The sequence below is a fragment of the Tenrec ecaudatus genome, chromosome 2 (genome assembly GCF_050624435.1).
Source record: "Tenrec ecaudatus isolate mTenEca1 chromosome 2, mTenEca1.hap1, whole genome shotgun sequence".
In the NCBI taxonomy this organism is placed as follows: domain Eukaryota; kingdom Metazoa; phylum Chordata; class Mammalia; order Afrosoricida; family Tenrecidae; genus Tenrec; species Tenrec ecaudatus.
This window is the reverse complement of record NC_134531.1, coordinates 96,550,366-96,573,289: the sequence shown is the minus strand read 5'-3', so window position 1 is coordinate 96,573,289 and position 22,924 is coordinate 96,550,366. Positions and strand designations below refer to the sequence as shown.

The following is a 22,924-nucleotide window of genomic DNA, read 5'->3' as shown; positions in this document are numbered from 1 at the left end:
GTGAAGTGGATTGACACCCTGGCTCTCACACAGCAGTGACCGTGACGGTGGCAAGACCGGCCAGTGTTTCATGCTGTCGTACACAGAGCCTCTGTTAGTCGGAACTGACATGACAGCACCTAGTAGTAACAAGAATTAGCTATACGATTTATAATTGTCTACAGGAATTAATCACACAGAAAAAGGAGATGAAATATCTTTCTGAAGTATACTGGGGCTGCGGGTAAGGACTGATACAGAGTTCAGTCGTCCTAAGGGAGCTAATCCTCTAGTTTCAAAGCAACTGCGCACAATGTCCCCTCTGACGTTTGAAAGTGGTGAGAAGAAGATTCTACACAAAGAATGAAAGCACTGGCGATTGAGCCCTCAGATGGAGCCATTCTCCTATGATTCGGGAAGCTTAGAAGAGGCACCAGCTGAGCGGTCATTTCTGTAGTCGGATGCTATTGCTCCCTGGAAGCACGAGCTTGTTCAGAGACGCTGTGGGTGAGACTCAAGCTGCACTAGGTCGGGCTGGGCTTCGTCCGGAGTCCTGAGAGGGGTCGACTCATCTCTGTGCTGACCAGGAGAACAATGTCTTTGTACCAGTGGACTCTGGGGGCTGCAGACCAGGCCCTAGTGCAGAGCCACAAAGCCTTTAAAGACCAGCGCCCCTTCCTTTGAGAGCCTTCATGATTCCTTCCTCAGCTGTGGTTCTGACACATCCCACTACACTTCTGTCCCCCATGAAAAACACTCTCTGTGAATACCTACTCTTTTATTCTTTCTAGTCTGTTTATGAAACATAAGAAATAATTATTTTATTTTTCCTTACAAAATGTTTTAAGTGGCGGTAAAATATGTGCAATATCAGCTACATCAGCCACCTTCAAGAGTGTGCTTCACTGGCACCGATTCATCACATGCATACCATGTGGGACAAGCCCTACTGCTTGTGTGGAGAACTTTTGAGCACCCCGAAGTTAAGACAGATTTGTGGTGAAAAATATGTGTCTTTCATTGGGCCTCCACTCAAGTACTCCCTCAATGCAAGAACACTTCGTTCTATCAAACTGGCATTTCGTGATGCTGACCTTCCCAACATGATCACTGAAGACAAATGTGTGCATAAGCAAATGTGGTGAAGAAAGCTGATGGTGCCTGGCTATCAAAGGATAAAGCGTCTGGGGTCTTTAAGGCTTGAAGGTAAACAAGTGGTCTTCTAGCTTAGAACCAACAAAGCCCACATGGAAGAAACACACTAGCCTGTGTGATCACAAGGTGTTGAAGGGATTAGGTATCAGGCATCAAAGAACAAAAAAATCATATCATTGTGAATGAGGAGGAGTGCAGATTGGGGACCCAAAGCCCATCTCTAGGCAACTGGACATCCCCTTACAGAAGGGTTGTGGGGAGGAGACGAGCCAGTCAGGGTGCAGGGTAGCAACAATGAAACATTCAACTTTCCTCTAGTTCTTAAATGCCCCCCCCCACTATCATGATCCCAGTTCTACCTTACAAATCTGGCTAGACCAGAGGATGTACACTGGTACAGATAGGAAGTGGAAACACAGGGAATCCAGGACAGATGATCCCTTCAGGACCAGTGGTGAGAGTGGCAATACTGGGAGTGTGGAGGGAAGGCCGGGGGAGAAATGGGGAATTGATTACAAGTATCTACATATAACCTCCTCCTTGGGGGATGGACAACAGAAAAGTAGGCGAAGGGAGACGTTGGAAAGTGTAAGATAAGACAAAATAATAATAATTTATCAGTTATCAAGGGTTCATGAGGGAGAGGAGAGAGAGAAGGGAGGGGAAAAATGAGGAGCTGATCCAAGGGCTCTGGCAACAAGTGTACAAATGTGCTTGACACAATGTATAGATGCATGGATTGTGTTAAGAGTTGTATGAGCCCCCAATAAAATGATTAAGAAAAAGAAGAAGAATACGTGTCTTCAAATGGCAGCTCCGCCGCTGACATTCTGGTACTGCTCCACGCTCTCTCTGTGGAGGATCCCAGCTCCAGAAGCATACGAGACCATGGATGAGATGGGGAGGGGAGAGACTACAGGACTATGGGGGTGCGTGGAGACCTTCAAAGGCTTGCAGAGGGAAGGCCAGCCCGATGCCGCTGAGGCTCCATCCAAACACTGCATTCTACACCCACGGGTAACCAAGGCTCCTTTCTAGAGGCACAACAGCCGCCCGCGCCATCCTGCCCCAGGCAGGAGGGTCCTTCCATGGCAGAAGTCTAAAAGGCCTTCATGTTGCAGAGGGAAAGAAAATTGTGCATAAAATGATCTTTTTTTCCCATGCCTGGAAGAGCACATTTTGCAGCAATGACCCATTTGGACTGTGGGAAGGAGTGCGCTTCATCAGCTTCCTTTCCGAATGATTCGCTGACCTCAGGACAACTGCAGGGAGGGAGGTTTTGTAGGGAGAGGGTTGTTGGTTCCAACTCCACGTGTGCAGAGTAGAGCTGATTCCTATGGCCTACTGGAAGAATGCAGAATCTAGCAAGGAGGTAGGCAAGTTAAACCACCTGCGCTGTGCAGATGACACAGCTTTGCTGAAGGTAAGGGGAACTTGAAACCCTTGTTGATGTAGGTCAAGGATTGAAGACAGAATCCTCATAATTGAACCAATCGTTAACATTGCGATAAATGGAGAAAATAGTGATGTTGTCAAGGATTTCGTCTTGCTTGGATCCACAGTCAATGTTCCTGGAAGCAGCAGTCAAGGGTCAAGAGTCGTGTTGCATTGCATCAATGTGCCACACAGGACGTCCATAAGGTATTGAAAAGCAAGCATGTTACTATGAGGACTAAGTTGTGCCTGACTTAAGCCATGGTATTTTCCATTGCCTCACATGCTTGTGAAAGTTGGACATTGAGTAAGGAAGAAGAACTGATGCGTTTGGATTGTGGTGCTGGCGAAGGGTATAGAAAGTGCCAGTCGTTGCCAAAAGGACACACAAGCCTGTCTTGGAAGAAGGACCGGCAGAATGCCACTTAGAGACACGAATGGTGCAACTTCATCTTACATATTTGGACATATTGCCAGGTGAGACCAGGCTATCAAGAAGGACGTCGTGTTTGGTAAAGTAGAGGGCAGCCCAGAAGAAGAAGTCCCTTAAGATCGATTGACACAGTGGCTGCAGCAAGGGGCTCCAGCAAAGGAACAATTGGGAGGCTGGTGCGGGCCCAGGCAGGGAGTCAGAACCACCTCCCTGGCACCTGACTCCACGATGGCCTGTGGGAAGCACATCACCAGCCTCCTTTCTGTGGCAGCTCTGGGAGGTTTGGAACCACCAACATTGTGGCCAGTAGCCACTTTGCACTGCCCAGGGATTCATGGAGGTGGGTAGAAGACCTTTAAAAAGAAGAGCTCATTTGAGCCTTCAGAAGCAAACCTAGATTGGTTGTCAGTCAGGATTCGAATGACCGATGTGTGACAAGCAGGTCCCACAGCTGGTATTAAGAAGGGGGAGGAAAGCCGAGGGATGGAGATGGCGTGAGATTGCAGCAGAGTGCCTGGTTTGGCTGGCTTTCCCTAGACTACTCTGGAAGCGCTTCATTGCTCAGTGCCTGCTTCCTGCTTTCTGCCTGCCCTGCTGAGGCCCTAGGTTTTCTTCTTTGGGAGCAGACCTCCTGGGCTGTCCCTCCACCACCTACACTTCAGCCTGCGAGGCTCCTCCTGGACAGTAGGTACGTAAAAGCTGAGTGCAACCACAGATCATGGTTTGGAAGAGCCATTGCAGGGTCTGGCACAGGTACGTGTTGCCTTTAATCTCACAGGCAAAAGGAGGCACCTTTTAGGTTCTTCGGGCCTACTTGGGCCTACACACTTAATTTGCATTCTCAGATAGGTCTCTAGACACGTAGACCAGTCCTTGGCAAAACCAGCATGTTCTATGTTGCTTTGCCCTTGATCCACATCTATCGGATATGAGTCCATTTGTAATCACCTGGAATAGTTTTGAAAAATTCAGTGGTGACTGTTCTACAACTCCCAAGAGCTACTAAAACCCACGAAATTGTACACACTAAAATGGTCGTTTTTGGTATGTGAATTCCAAGTAAAACTTTAAAAATTGAGTAGAATAATCTGACCTTCCTATCAACCACAGGTTATTGGAAGGAATCATTTTAATAATTATATAAATATGGTGTTGGCCTACATTGGTCCAATATACCTCTCTCAACGGGGCTTAACAAAATTATTACCAAGGGCTAATCAAAGACAACGTTAATGGAAGATTGTTATGCCCTAGAAGGATGATCTAGAAGACTCTCTACCATAAGTTAACAAGAAGGTTTTGAAAAGGGAACCAAAGGCAGATAAAAACCAAACAATTAAACAAAGATCCAGCAATGGGTTTGAGTCTCACAATAAATTCTAGCTCCAACTTAAAAACAATTAGTTCTTACCTGCTTGATACTCGTCCTCAGGAAAGGAACACAGAAGATCTGGGTGCTATAGCAAACTGTGGCTAAGCAATTAGATGGTGCCTGGCTATCAGATGAAATAGCATCTGGGGACTTAAAGGCTTGTCTCCAAACAAGCATCCATCTAAGTGAGATGTCAACTAAGTCCACATGGCAGAAGCACACCAACATCAGTCACTGAAGGATTGTAAATCATATAATCTGAAGTCAAAGGAGGGATTGATATCAGAACCTAAATTGTGAGAGTCTGGTTTGCAGAAGGCTATAGATGACAGTGGGACCCCAAGATACATTTATGGGATCTACATAGGAATAAGCCTCTGGTGGTCTTCCTCCATCCACCATTGAGGGGCGGGAGGAAAGAGGTCACTAAACAGGGTGCTTTGGAGAGATGAGGACAGACGATCAAAGGTCGAAACCTGACTCAAACAGTTAAAACTTTGTCGGTTGATTCCCTGCTCTGACGCATGCTGGACCTGATCTGGTTTTCAACATTTTCTCTATTTTTGTTCATTCATAGTAGAGTGTATCTTACTGGGTTCACCCTCTTGAAGTTGTGTTATAGGTTTTTCAGTTTTTCAGGATTGACGAACTTATAGAGGCAGCTTGTGGAATAAGGGTTCCAGGTAGGGGTGTGTGTATAGAGGTGGTGGTGACGGGGCGGGGGTGGGGGGGTGTTAAAAGGAAGATGATGTCAAGGTTTTTAGGAAGAAAAAGAATGTTTGGAAACGGATTGTGGTAGCAATTGCACAATACTGCTTGATGGGATTGATCTTTGGAATGATCTATCTGTACTCCCAATTAATAATAAAGTAAGTTTTTGTAAGAATAATAATAGTTGTTATTATGATTCTATAAATGCCCTAACATAGACTCTCAATACTGTGTCTGGTAATTAGGACATCTCTCTTGATCAAGTGTCCTCAGTGTATTCGACGGTTGGGTCCCTGGATGATTTGAGTGATTTTCATTGCAGGTGAAATCTGTGACGACTGCTGAAGGGTTCATAGAGGACCATTTTGATGTCACTGTCAAGATGAGCACCTACCTGGTGGCCTTCATCATTTCAGATTTTGAGTCTGTCAGCAAGATGACCAAGAGCGGCGTCAAGGTGAGCAGCCTGTGGCGGCACTTGGGTTGACCAAATCGTCCTGGCTTGCCTGACATGATCTGTATTTTAAAGTGTGAACTCTCACGTCTTGGGAGCCCTTTTTGTCTCGGGGAAACCGCGATGGGTGGTCGTGGTCAAAGAGGCTCTTTTTTGGGGGTTTAGCCCCCATTTCATAACCCAACTGCTGCCTGATGAGGGTCATCGTCCTGACTCCACAGCCCCTCTCACCTGCTCGCCCACCTTGTGCCAGCTTCCTCTGAACTAGACTCGGTCTTTAACATTTAGAGGCTGGAGCAGAACCTATACTCGTTTCTGCTGTTCACACATGAATGCCACTGACAATATAGGAACAAGGATTTCTGGCTGTGGGAATGAAGAGAAAGGAGACGCTGGTGTCATTTTGTTTTGACCTCTGCATCTTCCTCTACTTCTTTATTATTATTATTATTATTATTATTATTATTATTATTATTATGGCATACCATTTAAAAATATTTTAAAAGATCTTTTCTATGCATATTGTCCAGTGTTTGTCATTGTTTTCAGAAGAGTGATGGGATACAGTGAAGAGTTCTGCCAGAGAAGGAACTTGCCGGTGGCTTCTCTGAGACTGGCGAACATAGCCTCCCATGGGGACTGTGGACGGCCTGCTTCTCCGCACTGTGGAGAGAAGACACAGCGGGACTCAAATGCCTCTCGTTCCCCCTTTCAGGTTTCTGTGTACGCCGTGCCAGACAAGATCAATCAAGCAGATTATGCCCTGGATGCTGCGGTGACTCTTCTCGAATTTTATGAGGACTATTTCAGCATTCCATACCCTTTACCCAAACAAGGTAGAGCCATAGCCCAGATACTAGCAATTGTGACGGCCGATGGCTCCAGCCAGTCATAGAGTAGAGCCCCAGAATCAGTTTCTCCGTGGTTAACTATAGCAGCCTTTCAAGTCGTAAAAACGCCAATAAATGCTAGACATCAAGTTCAGCCTCTCGAGTAGTTTACTGTACAGTAAACTTGTACAGACAGCAAAAGCCCGTGAAAGCAATTCCTGAGGTTCATGGCCTGGGAGCAGTTTTGCTGTCTGACTTGACAGATAAACCCCCCATATCCGAATGGACAGACTCTTAATAGCAGAGGGGAAAGATGAAGTTTTCTACTTCGGCCCATGCTTGGTAACACTGTAGAGAGCGCTTGATGCCCTTTTTGAAGGAATACATTTCAATACCATAAGAGACTACGGATTGACACAACAATGGGTTCACACATAAGAACAATTGTGAGGATGACAGTGTTTCGTTCACTTGTACGTAGGGATGCTCTGAGTCGGAACCAACTTGGCGGCACCTAACAAGAACAAGAAGAGAATATGTGTTTTCTTTATTCAAGTCTTACCATTATCGTATTTGTATTTTTAGGTATATGTGGGCACTCGCATCCACAATAGCGTAGATTGCTGATGTAATGTTAACTTTATTCGAGCTGTAAACTCTGGCTCCGAAAACCCAAGTCAAGCTATCGAGTCCATTTGGACTCATAGGAACCCTCTAGGACAGGGGAGAACTGCCCCTGGGGGTTTCCGAGGCTGTCAGTCTTTACGGGAGTGGAAAACCTCGTCTTTCTCCCATGGAGTGACTGGTGGTTTAGAACTGCTGTCCTTGTGGTTGGAAGCTCAATGCATCACCACTACCCCCATGAGATTTATCCATGGAGTCAGAAGGCCTATGATCACATTTTACAGGAGCAGAGGGACCCCAAGTGAATCAATGGGTCCCTTTTCTCCACCATGAAAGGGGAGATTCGGTGCTTCCGGTTAGAATCCATGGTTCTGGCGGTGGCGTCGTGGTTACCAGCTGTGCTGCCATCAGCGCGCGGTCTACAATAGGAGTCCCCCCACCCCCCCAACCCCCTCTCATCCCCGGCTCTGCCGAAGAGCAGGCTTTTGGCCTTCCTAAAGAGTCCCAGCCTCAGAAACGCACCGGGGCAGTTCTGCCCTGTCCTGTAGGGTCGCTCCGAGTCGGATCAATGGCCGAAGGGAGAGAGGGAGATCGCGGGCAGCTTATCTTTGCTTTTGGTCCCAAATCCCATCCATTCTTAGGGGGTAGGGGGCTTGGCTCATGCAGAGATTAGTAAAGTCTCTTTATTTTTCATTCCAAGATCTTGCTGCCATCCCTGACTTTCAGTCGGGCGCTATGGAAAACTGGGGACTGACGACGTACAGAGAGTCGGCCTTATTGTTCGATGCAGAAAAGTCTTCTGCATCCAGTAAGCTGGGCATCACGATGACCGTGTCCCACGAGCTGGCCCACCAGGTAAAGCGCCTCACTCAGTGCTCGGCGGGCATTGACAGGCATTTTCACTGCCAGGCCCTGCGGCCAGAACGTCAGACTTCGCACAACTCTTAACTTGCCTCTACGTTCTATCCACGTGCCCTCAAGAACCCACACTTCACAGCAAATGCTTCCTCGCAAGTACTGTCCCCTCATGTGCGCCCTTTAAATGTGAAAAGGTTCCAGGCCTGTTCTTGCACCCAAGAACGGATAAAGGAGAATGGTATGCCCTTGTCTGACCCTCTAAAACTCCACTTAAAGACTTAAAGATTCAGTTTGGAATGGAGTGCATCTGTAATCTCGGGGCTGCCTTTCTGCTGTTATCGAACATGCGAGGCTCTTTCTTGTATTGATAATTTTTACTTTGTCTTTTCCCCCTCAGGAAAAATGATTCCTATACAGGTTTACGTTTCATGTTTTCTTATGCACATTGAAGGGTTTTTTGTTGTTGCTACTTTTGTAGAAGCCCAGTGGTGTCACTACATGTGGGCCTTCCTGACCTGACATTAGACATCGCAGTGTTTCTGTGTGAAGACTGGCCTCACGTGTGTGGCCGTGTGGCTAGTCCAGTCTCCAGAGACTTGTGTGAGTGACCGGACTCTTGCTTCTCTTGCAGTGGTTTGGAAACCTGGTGACCATGGAGTGGTGGAATGACCTTTGGCTGAACGAGGGATTTGCCAAGTTCATGGAGTATGTGTCCGTCAGGGTGACACACCCAGAGCTGAAAGTCGTAAGAAGTCTTTATTTGGTTACATTTTAAGTCCGTCTGTTGTTTTCTTCATTGTTGCCAGCAAAGACTTCCTAATGTTTGAGTACAGATTTCATACCCGGACCAGAGACCACCCAGGACCGCGTAGCACCGCTCCGTGGGTTTGGCGAGACTGCCAAGCCTCACAGTTGCAGACAGCCTGGCTTCAAGCACCATCCTTTGGGTTAGCGGTCCAATGATTACCCCATATCGACGCAAGGGCTCTTTATAGAGTGTTAATTTAAAGAAATATTTTATTTATAACTTCGTTGGAAGTTTAGATATGCTTCAAAATGCTAATGAACTTTAGAGACATAGCAGAAAGATTTATTTCAAACTGGTCTGTGAACCTACAGTTGCTACAAAATTAAGTGTTAAGTGTCATCCTCTTTTAGCAAGAGGCAAATAGACAAGAAGATAGCACGTTTTCTCAGTGCCATTTCTTCGACCTTCAGATCGCTCACTTGTATTTCAATAGCCCCTAAATTGTCTGATCAAATGAATTATGCTTAAGAGAAACAGTATAGTGGATTGCATGTGAGCCTAGATATCACACACAAATTTAATGTTCTGAAATTGTTCATGCTTCTTTTGAAAACCATGCATTTTACTTGTGAAAATCTCATGCAGCAGAATGAAAAGGACTTAATTTATGTAAAAGACCTTTTACCCTAGGACAACACTTACATTCATTTCCATATGTTTATTTCTTGTTTTTATCTTCTTGTACGGGTAATTATATAATATGATAATGTTCACATTATCATTATACTGCCATGGAACATAAATATTTTCCTATTTTCCACATAATCTTTAATAATAAAAATTATCATGGGTTATATGAATCTGTTGGGTTAATATTTCCAAATCAGCATGTGGCTGGAATACTTGCTTTTTCTACTTTCTCTACATGGTATTAAAGCTAAATGTATTTGTTTTAAAATGATATAAATTATGATAGGAAATAGTAGAATAACTTGCTATTTGTACAATTTGGCTATAGCTGTAATGGCTTTACTTTTAAGGGTATTTGAGTGTTGTTTTTACTTCTGAAATGATGACTGCTTAAGGTGAACCAAATTTAAAATGTTTTTCTAAAATCTGTATTTCTTGGATACTCTATAGAAAACAGTAACTTTATTTCATTTACTCTGGAAAGATACAGTTGGCCCCCAAATTTGAGTATAATCTTATTATATATTTCTATCACAAATAAAATTTCCCTCTTACGTATTTCTTGTCAAATTCTAAGTTATAAGTGACGCTTCCTTTAAAAACCATCTCCGTAGGAAGACTACTTCTTCAGCAAGTGCTTTGATGCGATGGAAGTTGACGCATTGAATTCCTCACACCCTGTGTCCACACCTGTGGAGAATCCTGCTCAGATTCGGGAGATGTTTGATGATGTTTCATATGAAAAGGTATGAAGGGATTATGAGTCTAGTTTTGGCCACTAAAGCTATCAGTTTGGGAGTTGAGAGATTCGAGGTATGGTTTGGGATCTCGCTTTTCCTTAAAAAGGACAACCAGGGTCAAATGCCTTCCATGAGGGGGTACCCCCCCAAAAAAATCCAGATTATTTTTACAAAGCTATGTATTTAAATATGTTTACAAAACAACCTTATCACCTTAAAAGCACACTCCATTATATACACTTGTCAAATCTGGGATTCCATTTTTGGAAATATTTTTCCAATTCATCCGTTTGGATGGCTAACTCCCTAGTTTCTTCTTCATCTCTTCTATGTCCTCAAATTCCTGGCCTTTCATGTCCCTCTGCATTCTAGAAAACAAAAAGAAGTCGCAGGAGTGTCAGGTACATTGGACAAGAGAGGTCAGCTGTTTTTTGCCCAAAACTGGCTCACTGAGATGGCTGTGTGAGCAGGTGCACTGTTATGGTGGCAAAACCAGTCCCCCGTCTGCCACAAACCAGGCCTTTTTTGTAGCACACTGTTACACAATCTTTTCAGAACCTCTAAATAGAAAGCTTGATTAACAGTCTGACCTGGTGGAGCGAGCTCCAAATTCACTATGAGTTTTTATCCATTCGGGAAGTTGGTGGGTGTCCGGAACGAGGTTTGTCATCAATCAACATTTCACCATTTTTGAAACAAGAAAACAACTCATACACTTGAAATTTTTCTCATAGCGCTGTCCTTGTAAGCTGGGTTCAACATCACAATGGTTTCTGCGGCATTTTTTCCCGAGCAGGAAACAAAATTTCACAGTCACACAGTGTTCTCTTAAACCAGCCATCACAAAGATCGAGGTTCAAATGAAACTGCTTTTATGAATAAATTCATTGGGACCAGAGAAAACCTTCCCAAATGACACCACTGGGAGTACTAACTCAGAGAAAGTTGCTTGATGCTCGCCTAGCGGAAAAATGCGTACTTGGCTTCCCCCAGCGCAATACGGATGTTTTGTGGCACCCCTTCATATTCTGACTCATGGTGACTAGATTTAATAATTTGGGGCCTAGTTTTCTGTTTGGTTTATAATTCTAAAGGTTGTATTGTGGTCATTAATTTATTCTGTCCTGAAATGAAAAATCATGCCCTACAAAGATTGTTCCTTTCATCTATCAATCCATCCATCCATCAATCAATCAATCAATCTCTTGAGTATTGGCTATCTACCAGTAAAAATTCCTGCCCTGTTTATTTTACCTTTTCATGCTTCAGACAGTTTATTTTTCTGAACTGTGTAGTATAATCCTTCACAGAGTGCTTAATAAGAGTTGAACATTAAGAAGTTTAATACAAAAATCTTGCTTCCCTAGAAAATATAATAAAGAGAATTTTGGCTACATTTAAGCCTGAATTTTCCTTGCCAACGTTGGCTGGATCTAAACTGTGACACCTTCTTTATAAAATCTGTGTTCTCTTTTTCCCCTCCCCCTACCAATCTCGACTATTTCCATGATCTTTTCTGAGGCTGAGTGTGCGCTTCCAGGCACCATGACGGTTGGCTGTTGCTTTTCTTGTTCCAAACAGGAAATAACAAACAAACTCTCATGTCTCCATCAAAAATGCACAGGGCAAAAAAAGAGGAAAAGAGTTTTGTTTTGTTTTTTCAACCCTTGAACTATTTCCCTTATATACGGCATGTCCCTAGTCTGGCTTCTGTAGGTGTTTGGGGTTGTGACCCATAATTTACAGCAAGAGTGGGGAACCTTTTGTCTGCCAAGTGCCATTTGGATATTGATAACATCACTCATGACCGTAGAGAATTAACAACTTAAAAATTGCTCTGCTTTATTTGGCCTAGCTTTTAATTAGCTCACCCCTAATGTGGTGGCTAGAATTGCTCTTCTTTGGCGAGGGCGTGCTTTGTTAGCTGCTCTTGATGACTTTGAGGTTCTTAAAGGGGCCAAGAGCAGGACATTCCCTGCCTAAGGTCTGCAGTAATAGGAATAAAGGGGCAGAAATAATTTATACAGGAGCATGGACTATCTGGGAATTCTGTTACTACCGTTCTTATTGTTACTCATGCCCTCTCTCGGTCCTCTGTTCTCCAGCCTGCCCGGGCTCCCCACAGCTCCTCTCCATTCTCTTTTGCTGGGATCTTCTTGTGCTTCCATGTCTAGTATCCCACTTTGCATTGTACTCCTGTCTCCCAGCAGGGGTGGTGGGAGAGAGGGGGTGATCCCAGGTCATCTTCTGAAGTTGAACCACTGTCCATTCACATCTGAGTAAAGGGACCTAGCAGATGAGATTGACTTACCCCCTAGATCACAGGTAGAATTACCTACGAGCACGAACAGCCGTGTCAGACAGATCATTTGCTAGACACACCCACCTCCGACGGCCTCCCAAAACGTTACCCATGTCCCCGTGGTTGCGTTAGGGAAAAACGATTCCAGGACAGAGTGTGAAGGTGGAGTCAATGGTGAGCAAAGTGATTAACACCCACACGTTCTTCTCAGGGCGCTTGCATTCTGAATATGTTAAGAGAGTACCTGGGTGCTGACGCGTTCAAAAGTGGCATTGTACAGTATCTCCAGAAGTTCAGCTACAAAAACACCAAAAACGAGGACCTGTGGAATAGCATCGCAAGTGTGAGTATGTGTTTGTGTCGCTGCGAGTGACACTGGCCGACAGGCTCAGTGCCCTGTGGGCTTTTTCCCCATCCTGCTTGTGTTGACTGTTTTCATCATATTTATTCCTCGAAGAAGACTTTGACGTGTTCCCCGTGGAAATGAGGACACTGTGCTTCTTTTCTGACTTTAGATCTGCCCAACAGATGGCACCCAGGGAGAGGATGGCTTTTGTTCCAGAAGTCAGCGTCCCTCTTCCTCCTCAGTAAGTCTCTGTCCCTGTCCAAGGTCCCCCCAAGCCCACCCTGTCCCCCATGTTCTTTGAAGGCTGGCTCGGTGGCTGTCTTACCGAGACCCTCGCTTTTGTCACCTGCTTCCCCTCGAAGGCAGAGGCCGTCTGTAGTTTGCTCAGGCATCGTCGAGAGAAGGGTTTGCTGCAACCTTCTGTGGTACCACTTTTCAGTGATGCACATTTCTTCCCCTTCACCCTCTGTGAAGCAATGAATTTAAGACACATCTTTTTTTAAGAAGTCATTTTATTGGGGGCTCTGAGAGCTCTTATAACAATCCATATATCAGTTGTGTCAAGCACATTAGTACATATGTTGCCATCATCCTTTTCAAAACATTTTCTTTCTACTTGAGCCCTTGGTATCAGCTCCTCAGTTTTTTCCTCCCTTCCCCTCCCTTCTCCCCTCCTGAACCCTTGTTAATTTATAAATTATTATTATTTTCATATCTTACACAGACCACTGTCTCCCTTCACCCACATTTCTGTTGTTGTGAGGTGGGGGCTGGTTATACGGCGATTATTGTGATCATTTCCCCCTTTCTCCCCCAAACTTCCCTGTACCCTCATGGTATCAATACTCCCATTATTGTTCCTGAGGGTTTTATCTGTCCTGGATACCCCATAAGACATGTCTTTGTGGTAGATTTGGGCTGCATTCTGTCAGCCAGCAGATGTGTCAGCCATTTCCATGCCTCTGCATTTGTGAAACAAATAATTGGGGTGAGCTCTTGCTGTGGGTCGGGCACATGCCGAACACGTATGTGTATCCCTCCTTTACTCTTTACAATACGCCTCTGAGGGGCATCAGTGAGCTGCTGTTATCACACCCATTTTGACAGATGGGGATAGTGGATCCACACAGGTATTAGTCAATTGCAGAGTAGGGACTTAAACTCAGATCTAACCCAAAAGGAAGACCCTCGTTTTTAGCTGGCCTTCTATAAAGTCCAAGTAACATCCGGGTCTTATGAAACACTCGGCCTCTCTGCTCATCTGCACTCGTGGGATGAAGCAACCGAGGGGGTTCTGGAGTCTCAACAGGATTTTATCCGCCATCTTTTTATTTCCTTGGACTTTAGTCCTCCCTAGACAATGCTCTAATTTCTAAACTTTTCTGCACCCTTCTTTGCCATTTTACCAGCGCTTCAATATTTTCTTGAAAGCCTTTTAAATCTCAAAGGTTTTGTTCCTTTCAAGGTCATCGTTGGTCACCGCAGGTTACCATTCTAGACATGCCGATCCTTTGCTGAACATTCCACTTGGCCTTGCTTTTCCAAGAGAAAGCGCAGTGATGTAGGTTGAGACCTTGGCGACCTTTTCCCCTCCATCCCTTCATCCATTCGCTCATTTATGTGACTGCCCTCTGCCTGCAGAACATGATACATTACCTGCTGCCAAGACATGCAGGAGTAGTGAGTGAGCGCAGAAGCTAACAGGATGGTCCATGTTCTATGGAGGAGGAGCTACGCCTGGACCAGTGGGGTGGAGAACGGTTTTCACAGGGGGAGGGATCAGGAAGAGTCTTGAGGAGGAGGTCGTGTCCCAGGAGCACAGGCTGGGGTTCCTTCCTTTCTGACCTTGGGTCCGAGCCGGTGATTCATCCGCTTTGTTGTGTGCCCCAGCACTGGCGCCAGGAAGGCCTTGACGTGAAGACTATGATGAACACGTGGACGCTGCAGAAGGGCTTTCCGCTGGTGACCATCACAGTGCAAGGGAGGACCGTTCACATGAAGCAAGAGCACTACATGAAGGGATCAGACGGCGCCCCGGGGACCGGGTAAGGTGGCCTCTGCTAGAGCACCATCTGCCTTGCAGACTGAAACATTGTCTCTGAAGTAATGTCCCTGCTGGCCTTGATCACAAAGTGTATCAATTGAATCTACATGTCCTCTGACTTTGACTTAGGCCCCAACATCTTCCCAAAAGGCTTGTAATGGATCTAAACCTGGGTTACCTTCATAAAGCTGATGGCGTGGGGTTAGTTTAACACTTCCATGCTTTCTGGGGGGGGGGGGATGACATTCTTAGGTTGCTGGCTTACAGTCGGCCTCAGACTGAGACATGGCCACTCACTTACCCTAGAGATTGGCATTTGGCTTGGATTGAGGGATGTAAATGGTTCGAGGTTTTGGGAATTAGGAGAGAGCAATTTTCTTCTGTGGGACATGCTTGTCAGCTTCATGCCTAGGAAGGACAAGATGCAGAAAGATTCCAGATCCACAATGTGATTGACCCTGAAGGACATAAACAAGCAAACACGTTTGTTTTGATTTAATTTCTGTGTTACAGAGAGATAGCAAGAATAGTATACGGAGGTTTAATATATCTCTTACTCAGGTCTATGTTAACTCTTCACCGTGTTTTTTTTAATTCTCTCCTTATTTATGTAGGTCTATATCACTTTTTTCTGGACTGCTTCATATACATTGGAGACATGATACTTCTTTAACCCTAACCTTTTCTATATGATATTTAAACAAATAAATCAAACACATGCACTTACACAGGCACAGTGTAATGATCAGCGTTAAGACACTGACATGCTGCGGCACTGTTATCCCATCTGTAGTCCGTACTAAGCGGTTGTTTGTCCCCAGTTCTCCTAGTGGTCTCTTTAGGGGAAAAGGAAAAGGACACATCTGGTGGAGGATTTGACACCCAGTCACATATTACATTCAGCTCACACGTCTCCTTTAGTCCCTGAAGCAGCTCCCCAGTCTTTCCTTGCGTTTCTTGGCCTTGGCATTTTTCAGGGTGTCATGGTTTTATAGAATGCCTGGCCCTCAGAGGTTGCTCCCTGATCAGATTCAGGCAGTGCCTGGTTGGCAGCAATTCCACAGAGTGATGCTGCCTCCTCCTTGGGATGTGGTTTCAGGAGCCACGTGATGTCCATTTGTACAACAGCTGGTGGTCACTTAGGGTTTCTAAGTTAGGCTCGCTCAGCCCCCATCGGTCTATCCCTTGAAGCCAGCTTCCGAGGAGTGTGTGAGGATGACTACTGCCTAGAGGGAGGCCCCACCTACCTACAAGGCTGCGGGCAGAGCGCTGCTGTTCTGAGCTCTAGGTTGTGAAGGCTTTGGGAACATCTGCCCCAAAGTTAGCGCACACCTGTCATCTACCAAGTGATCTGCTAACCACTTGCTGCCCTGGATCAACACACCAACAAGCCCCCCTCTTTTCTCTAGACAACTGTGGCACATTCCACTGACGTTCATTACCAGCAAATCAGACTCAGTCCAAAAGTTTTTGCTGAAGACAAAAACAGGTAATCGTTTGTGGGAATCACAACCCCCTCACGCCCCCCCCCAAAAATAAAAATAGTCTGGTAGTGCCATTGGGTCAGCGTTGGGACCACTAACCTCATGGTTCATGGTTTCTACCCACCAGCCACTCCCCTCTCCCCCACTCCCCTCCGTCGGGACGAGCCAGGCTGATTTGGGAATGGATGGTGGGAATGGGCAGACTTTTAAAACATCATGTCTTTTGGGATTGGGTCCATCTTTATTTTAAACCAATCTTTGGCTTGCTTTTTCCATCGAAGAAAGTGGGGTTGAAAATACTGTCTCCCCCAAAACAAAAAACGAAGAAGACCGCTATCTGCCCAAGTAGAAATTAAACAAGCAAGCTCTGTCATGGCAACCAGGAGGGCTTTCTGGTAATGACGTCCCCTTATCCGTTAACATGGCTGGCTGGAGACGTGACTCCATTTCCCCCCACCCCTATAAAGCGCCCAAAGTTGCTGTCTGAAGTCCGTGCTGGTCTTTAGGCATTGGGCTGCTGCTGTCTGGTTTCTAGAACAAATGATGGATAATTTCAAAGTGTTCAGTGTGAAAGCCTCTTCTTCGGGTCTCTTGTTCAGACTCAGCCCTGGAGAAGCCGTTGTCTGTCAGGAAAGCAAAGGGAGCTGTGGTTTGTTTCCTTTGCTCTAGATGTGCTCGCCCTCCCAGAAGAGGTGGAATGGGTCAAATTTAACGCGGGCATGAATGGCTATTACATCGTGCATTATGAGGAGCAGGGATGGGATTCTTTGACTCGCCTCTTGAAAGGAACACACTCAGCCATCAGCAGTAACGACCGGGCCAGTCTCCTTAACAATGCCTTTCAGCTTGTCAGGTAACCCTCACCCTCCCAAGGAATGATACAATTCTGCTGTAATTCCGTAAGCATATGCTATTGTTCAAGGTCCCTCCCCCCACTGAAGATCAAAATGATTGATTGCTAATAGTAAATGGATGGGTGTTCACTTCTAAACTCTTCTAATAAACCAAGGTAGCTTTTAGCCTACAGTTAACCTCCTGTCCACGATGGCTAAAGAGCTTGGAGGGAAGGACCCGCCTTTCAATCTCTATCATTAACAGTTTGAATCAGGTTGAAGCAAAAGTGGAGAACCTAGGAGACTAACCTTTTGGAGACTCGCCTAGACTCTCGGAAACCTGAGGGATAGGCCACGCTGAGTGGGAGCCCTGGTAGGGATATAGAGCTGACTCCAGCTGGCTTTCTGCAGGAGAGCAACAAGGCTTGCTTTCTGCTCCCGTAAAGGTGTCGTCTCAGAACCCGCAGGGGCAGCTCTCCTCTGTTCTGTATTGCAGGGTCACAAAGTGTTGGAATCGATTTGATGGCAGTGGGTAAGAGTCAGAATTGACTCAACGGCAGTGGGGTTGGTTAGAATAGAGTGGGCTTTTTCTCCGCTTATGGTTAAATCAATCTTGAAGACTTCATAGGACCAAGACAGAATGGTCCAGCCCATGTTGTTTACATTTTATTTCTTGGATTAAAGGAGAGGCTGGCTCCCCGCTAAACTGCCTGCTTGTGCTTGACAACATCTTTAAGGACAACAGCTCATAAATGACCATCAAGAACTTGAGGTTAATTTGAACACTATTCAAAAAATTTTTCCCCCTCTATTGACAATGGTTCTTAAAGAAGTGCTCCCCACGTCTAAACCATACACTTCTTCAGTCAATGATGAGGCAGAGCAGAAGTTGTAAGATGAGCCCTCCAGTGGATGAGGTCTACTCACACGCAACAGCCTCTGCCTGAATAGTGAGCACACCCCTCTGGACTGTATGGTGCCATCACACGGGGACCCTACAAATGAAAGGGGAGTTGCTTGTCTAGCTGTTTCTTCCAGCCTACAGACGCTTCCCTCCATCGCCTTTTCTGGAGTCGTGGGGCTCCTGTGGGTTTGGGTGCCCAGTATATTTCTACTTAAATCTCAGAGTGTTTTGTGTGTCCTTAGGTAAGCATACTACCTCAGCCAGGCTTCCACACCCTATCTAAACAGCTTCTTCTCCCAGAGGATACGATGACTCCTGGGCTCATGCTTTTGCCTGAATGGCAATGTTCCTAGCCAGGCTTCCCGAAGCATCTCTGATAGAAAGCCCCTTCTTACCCTGGAAGTTCAAGGCACAGTGTAAAGTTTTCTAGGACAAGCGCTCCTTTGCTACCATGCTGCTATGATCCCAGGTTCACTCTGGTTACGCAGAGTCGCAAAGCCTCCTCCACAGCAGAATGTTGTTATGTGTAACAGAGGAGCTCCCAGTACGAAAGTCAGTACTTCTGAGGGGCGTTTCTACTGGATTGAATGCTTTGTGGGATGAAAGTTAACATATCTTTGGAGGCCAAAGTTGATTTCTTGCATTTCCTTGTAAATTTCTCACCCCGGTGCCTGTTGGTCAGCATTGGGAAGCTCTCCATTGAAAAAGCCTTGGATTTATCCCTGTACTTGAAACACGAGACGGAAATTATGCCTGTGTTCCAAGGAATACACGAACTGATTCCTATGTATAAGCTAATGGAGAAAAGAGATATGGATGAAGTAGAAACGCAGTTCAAGGTAAGGGCCTGAATACACTCAATAGTTATGTAACTGTGGCTTGTTTTCCTATATGCAAAAAAGTTCTTAACCTTTGTATACATATTTCTCTATATTAAAGAAATGCAAATGAAAATTAATTTAATATTTGAATTGATTAGCATAGATTCAAAATTTCATTTTGGCAATAAAAATAGGCTTGGCACTGTTAGATTCTGTACAGGCAATCCCTGGATTATAATTGAGTTCTATTTTAAACCCTGTCTCTAAGTTGAACTTATACATAAGTTGGAAAAGTTAAGTAGGTTCATATCTGTTGTCAGTCATGTGTTTGTGTTAGAATATAGTGGATCTTTCTATTCACAAAAGCCATCTAATAAATAAATACTTCCAGAAACACTAAAACATCTTTGCATAATGTAGTACAATGATGATGATGTTTTGATGGGCGTCACAAACAGTTGTGTGTACCTTGAATTGTGAATGTAAGAGGCTTGGCAGGGATTGGTTTGTGTGGGTTACATGTAAGGTAGATGTTCTTAACCAGGGGAAAGGTGATCCTTATTGCTCTTACATTCACGATTACCTTCCTTGGTCAAATTCATCCTACTGCTGTCCTATGATGGTTGACAATAAGAATGTTCTGGGGCTCATACTTGAGAGAGAAGCACAAACTTGGCAGAATGTCATGAAGTCCTGTGACATAATCTGCTTTCAACATTTGGTCGTATAAACTGCCCTGGTCATCTGTTTTTAAAGCAGCAGCTCATCCCGATGTTAAGTAGATACGGATCTTCAGAGAATCATGTTATGTACATATTAAAGTCATCCATCATGATTGCTCTGCTTGACTCCTTTGATCACGAAACACAAACAGAGCTGTCTTCAAAACAAGGGAGGTTACGCTTTTTAAAAATAGCCACCAGCAGCAAGTGGGCGTACTGAGCATGAGATGACCAGGGACAGGATCGGTGACACATGACCCATCTCCCCTGTGCAATCCCACAGGCCTTCCTCCTCAGGCTGCTACGGGGCCTCATCGACAAGCAGACCTGGACAGACGAGGGCTCCCTCTCGGAACGGATGCTTCGGAGTCAGCTGCTCCTCCTTGCGTGTGTGCGCAAGTACCAGCCATGTGTGCAGAGGGCAGAAGGCTATTTTAGAGACTGGAAGGAGTCCAATGGAAATTTGAGGTCTGTCCGCATTGAACAGATCATGTGAAGGCTGTCTGGTCTGTTTCCATCAACAGTGCATCAGTGTTTGGAGGAAAAAAAACAACTAATAGAGACAGGTCTCCCCCGCTGCCCTTTTTTTTGTGGCGGGGGGTGGGGGGGATATGAATTGCACTGTAAGGTTTCCCTATTTATCCCTCACTTCCCTTTCATTAAGAAATGCATGCTAGGAACTTCTGGGTGCAAAGTCACATATGTGAAGGCTTAGAACACATTTATCCCCACTTTATATAGCGAAGGTACACAGCCTTATCAGAACAAAGCTGGGCACACAGGACAGGAAGAGGCAATGCAGTTTTTCATATTTAAAAAAATTATTTTTTGATGTTGAGAATATGCACCACAAAGCATACTCCAGTTCAAGAGCATCTACCCGGATAATCTGGTGACGGGGGCTGCAGTCTTGGAATTGAACCACCATTCCATTCTCACCCTCGTTTTCTGAGCTAGTCTTCCCTCATTAACATAGACGCCTCTCTAATCATTCCAATTGCTGCTCTCATCTAAGTCTTCGCATAGCACAATGCTCAAGGAAGGCTGTCATTACCGGGGAAGCTGAATTACCGGCTGGCTTTGCATCAAAGACCGAGAGGCTATTTTTGGCTGGAGGCTTAAAGATGATCTCAGGGCAATGGCTTCAGGGCTTGATTACCGCTCTGCGGCTCCAGGAAATCTGGCTCGGTGAGAGTCTGAAAGCTGCGTAGCATCTCCCCACTTTTGATCAGAATCCTTCTCGGGAATTTTTTATCGAGATGTTCAGTAATGATTGCCAGGCACCATCACTTAATTCTGGTCCCCGGTAAGAAGGGCAGTTGTTAATTACCCAGGCCTCTCATACCCTCCTCCTATTTCTGCCTCTCTCTCTGCCTCTGTTGCTTCAGGCAATTGCCCCATGACGGACACTTGCAAGCTTTAAAGACTCTGGATCCTGCACAATGAACTAGGAGGTAGAACATTATTAAGTCAGTTAGCGGGGATTTCCAATGAACCATGACCCCAAACCTCCAAACCTAAGAATTGAATTCCATCGGATGTTGGAGTGTACAGAGCAGCCTCAGCCACTGCCCTGGTTGTGAGTTGTTGAATTTCTCACTATGGTTGTAGATATGTCATATCATGATTGCCAATTGAACTTTTTACAGGTACACAGACTACTGAAGGCAATTACAGGAATTCATTTTAAAGTCCATAAACCACTGTTTAGGAGACATTGATGATCTCTTTGCGGTGGTGGAAAATTCGCCAACAATGATTGGGGATGGTTGCAGGGCATGAGTCATGTAATTGGCGTCACCGAATAGCACGGGAGGAGACCTATTGAATTGGCAAATGTTGTAATGCTTATATGCTAGATATTTATATAGATAATTTTAAAGGAGCTTTTGTGGACTTCTAAAGTTTTAGGAGAGGTAAACAGTAATTGGTTACCTTGTCTGAGCAAGCTAGGGTGTCATTCTATCAAGAAACCCATATACTTGCTGTCCTCCAGCCCGTTAGGCCTGGGAACTTAAATCCCACCTAGGAAACAGCTGTGCCAACTATGTGTTTCCATTTAAAGGGATGCTGCAGTCCTTAAATCCACCTCCGTGACCTCATCCAGGGAGAGGAGACCTTTTCTCCCATATGGACCTCTTTTATACACAGACCTGGGAAATATAAGGATCGGCCATGGGTAGACCTTAGGTTACAGGAGCCTTTCTAGACGCCCCAGAGGGCAGACCCTGCCCTTTCCCCCCTGAAAGTCCGTTGTAGCTGAGCCTATTGAGTTTCTGTTCCGTGAGTTTACGCCAAACCTTGAGTTTAGTTTGAATTTCTTTCTTTGGGCCCGAAAAATGACCAATTAGGGAGCAAGCCACTAAATGCAGAACCATGGACGTTTGTACATATGCGGGTATTTATAAAAGTGGCATTTCACAGGGACGTGGTTTAAAACCTACACTTTAGAGCTCTTCCTCTTGGTTTTCATAAAGCATAACGGAGGAGGAGTAATGTTCATATGTATGTGCAGGTATGCCTCTGTGATCACGGGGATTCCCTGCTGTCACCAGTGGGCATCTCAACACACTTGCTGCTTCTCAGCCTCTGACCGGGAATGTTGTTTTCCACAGCTTACCCAAAGACGTGACCTTGGCGGTGTTTGTTGTGGGGGCCCAGAACACCGAAGGCTGGGAATTTCTGTATAGTAAATATCAGTCGTCTTTGTCCAGTACTGAGAAACACCACATTGAATATGCCCTTTGTATGAGCCCCTATAAGGAAAAGTTGCAGTGGTGAGTAACTCATGCATGTTCGTGTGGCCAAGGGAAATTCCATTAGGTCAGCTCATTCTGCCATGGTAGGTTCCTGGATTAGAGCCTACCTACTCCCTTGGGTACACAGGTCAGGGGTGTGGGAGGTCTGTGTGTCAGGACCCCTGGTGGCAGTGTCTGGCAAGCATTGTCTGCTAACCAACAAGGTTGGCAGTTCAAAGCCACCAGCTGCTCCTCTGGAGAAAGATGACACTGCTCCCATGGAGACTTAGTATTCAGAGTTACTGTACAGACAAGTCAGACAGCCTGCAAGGCTACTATGAGTCAGAATGGGCTTCATGGCCGTGGGCTTGGTCGGGCGTGTCCATGGTGGAGTGGTGCATGTGGTTAAGTGGTCAGCTACTCACTGAAAGGTTGATTTGACGAAAAAACCTGGCCCCCTACTTCTGAAAGAAGAGAAGACAGAGGAGAGAAGAGGAGGCAGATGCAGGGAATGGGCTGTTTTGTAGCCACAAGCTAGTTCTTCTCTGAAACTTATGTGGTTACCAGGAGTCAGATTTGTAGTGTTAGGGGAAATAATTCAATGAATACATTTTTGAGAATCTTTAAATACTTGGACATATTTACTAGCGATATAATTTTTAATTTGTTTTGTTTAGCAAATGAAAAACTGATGAGTGTGGG

The 22,924-nt window shown here is 45.3% G+C and overlaps 1 protein-coding gene across 1 annotated transcript in view; it reads left to right on the top strand.

Moving 5' to 3' along the window:
• Positions 1–22,924, top strand: part of ERAP1 (endoplasmic reticulum aminopeptidase 1) — a 46,129-nt gene that overhangs the window by 15,046 nt on the left and 8,159 nt on the right. The window contains exons 4-16 of the mRNA XM_075541301.1: positions 5,407–5,541; positions 6,254–6,374; positions 7,693–7,847; positions 8,482–8,595; positions 9,903–10,034; positions 12,542–12,673; positions 12,846–12,917; positions 14,567–14,721; positions 16,130–16,209; positions 16,874–17,057; positions 18,624–18,780; positions 19,768–19,952; positions 22,100–22,261. Of these exons, the coding sequence (XP_075397416.1) occupies positions 5,407–5,541; positions 6,254–6,374; positions 7,693–7,847; positions 8,482–8,595; positions 9,903–10,034; positions 12,542–12,673; positions 12,846–12,917; positions 14,567–14,721; positions 16,130–16,209; positions 16,874–17,057; positions 18,624–18,780; positions 19,768–19,952; positions 22,100–22,261 (1,784 nt within the window). The remainder of the gene's footprint in view (positions 1–5,406; positions 5,542–6,253; positions 6,375–7,692; positions 7,848–8,481; positions 8,596–9,902; positions 10,035–12,541; positions 12,674–12,845; positions 12,918–14,566; positions 14,722–16,129; positions 16,210–16,873; positions 17,058–18,623; positions 18,781–19,767; positions 19,953–22,099; positions 22,262–22,924) is intronic.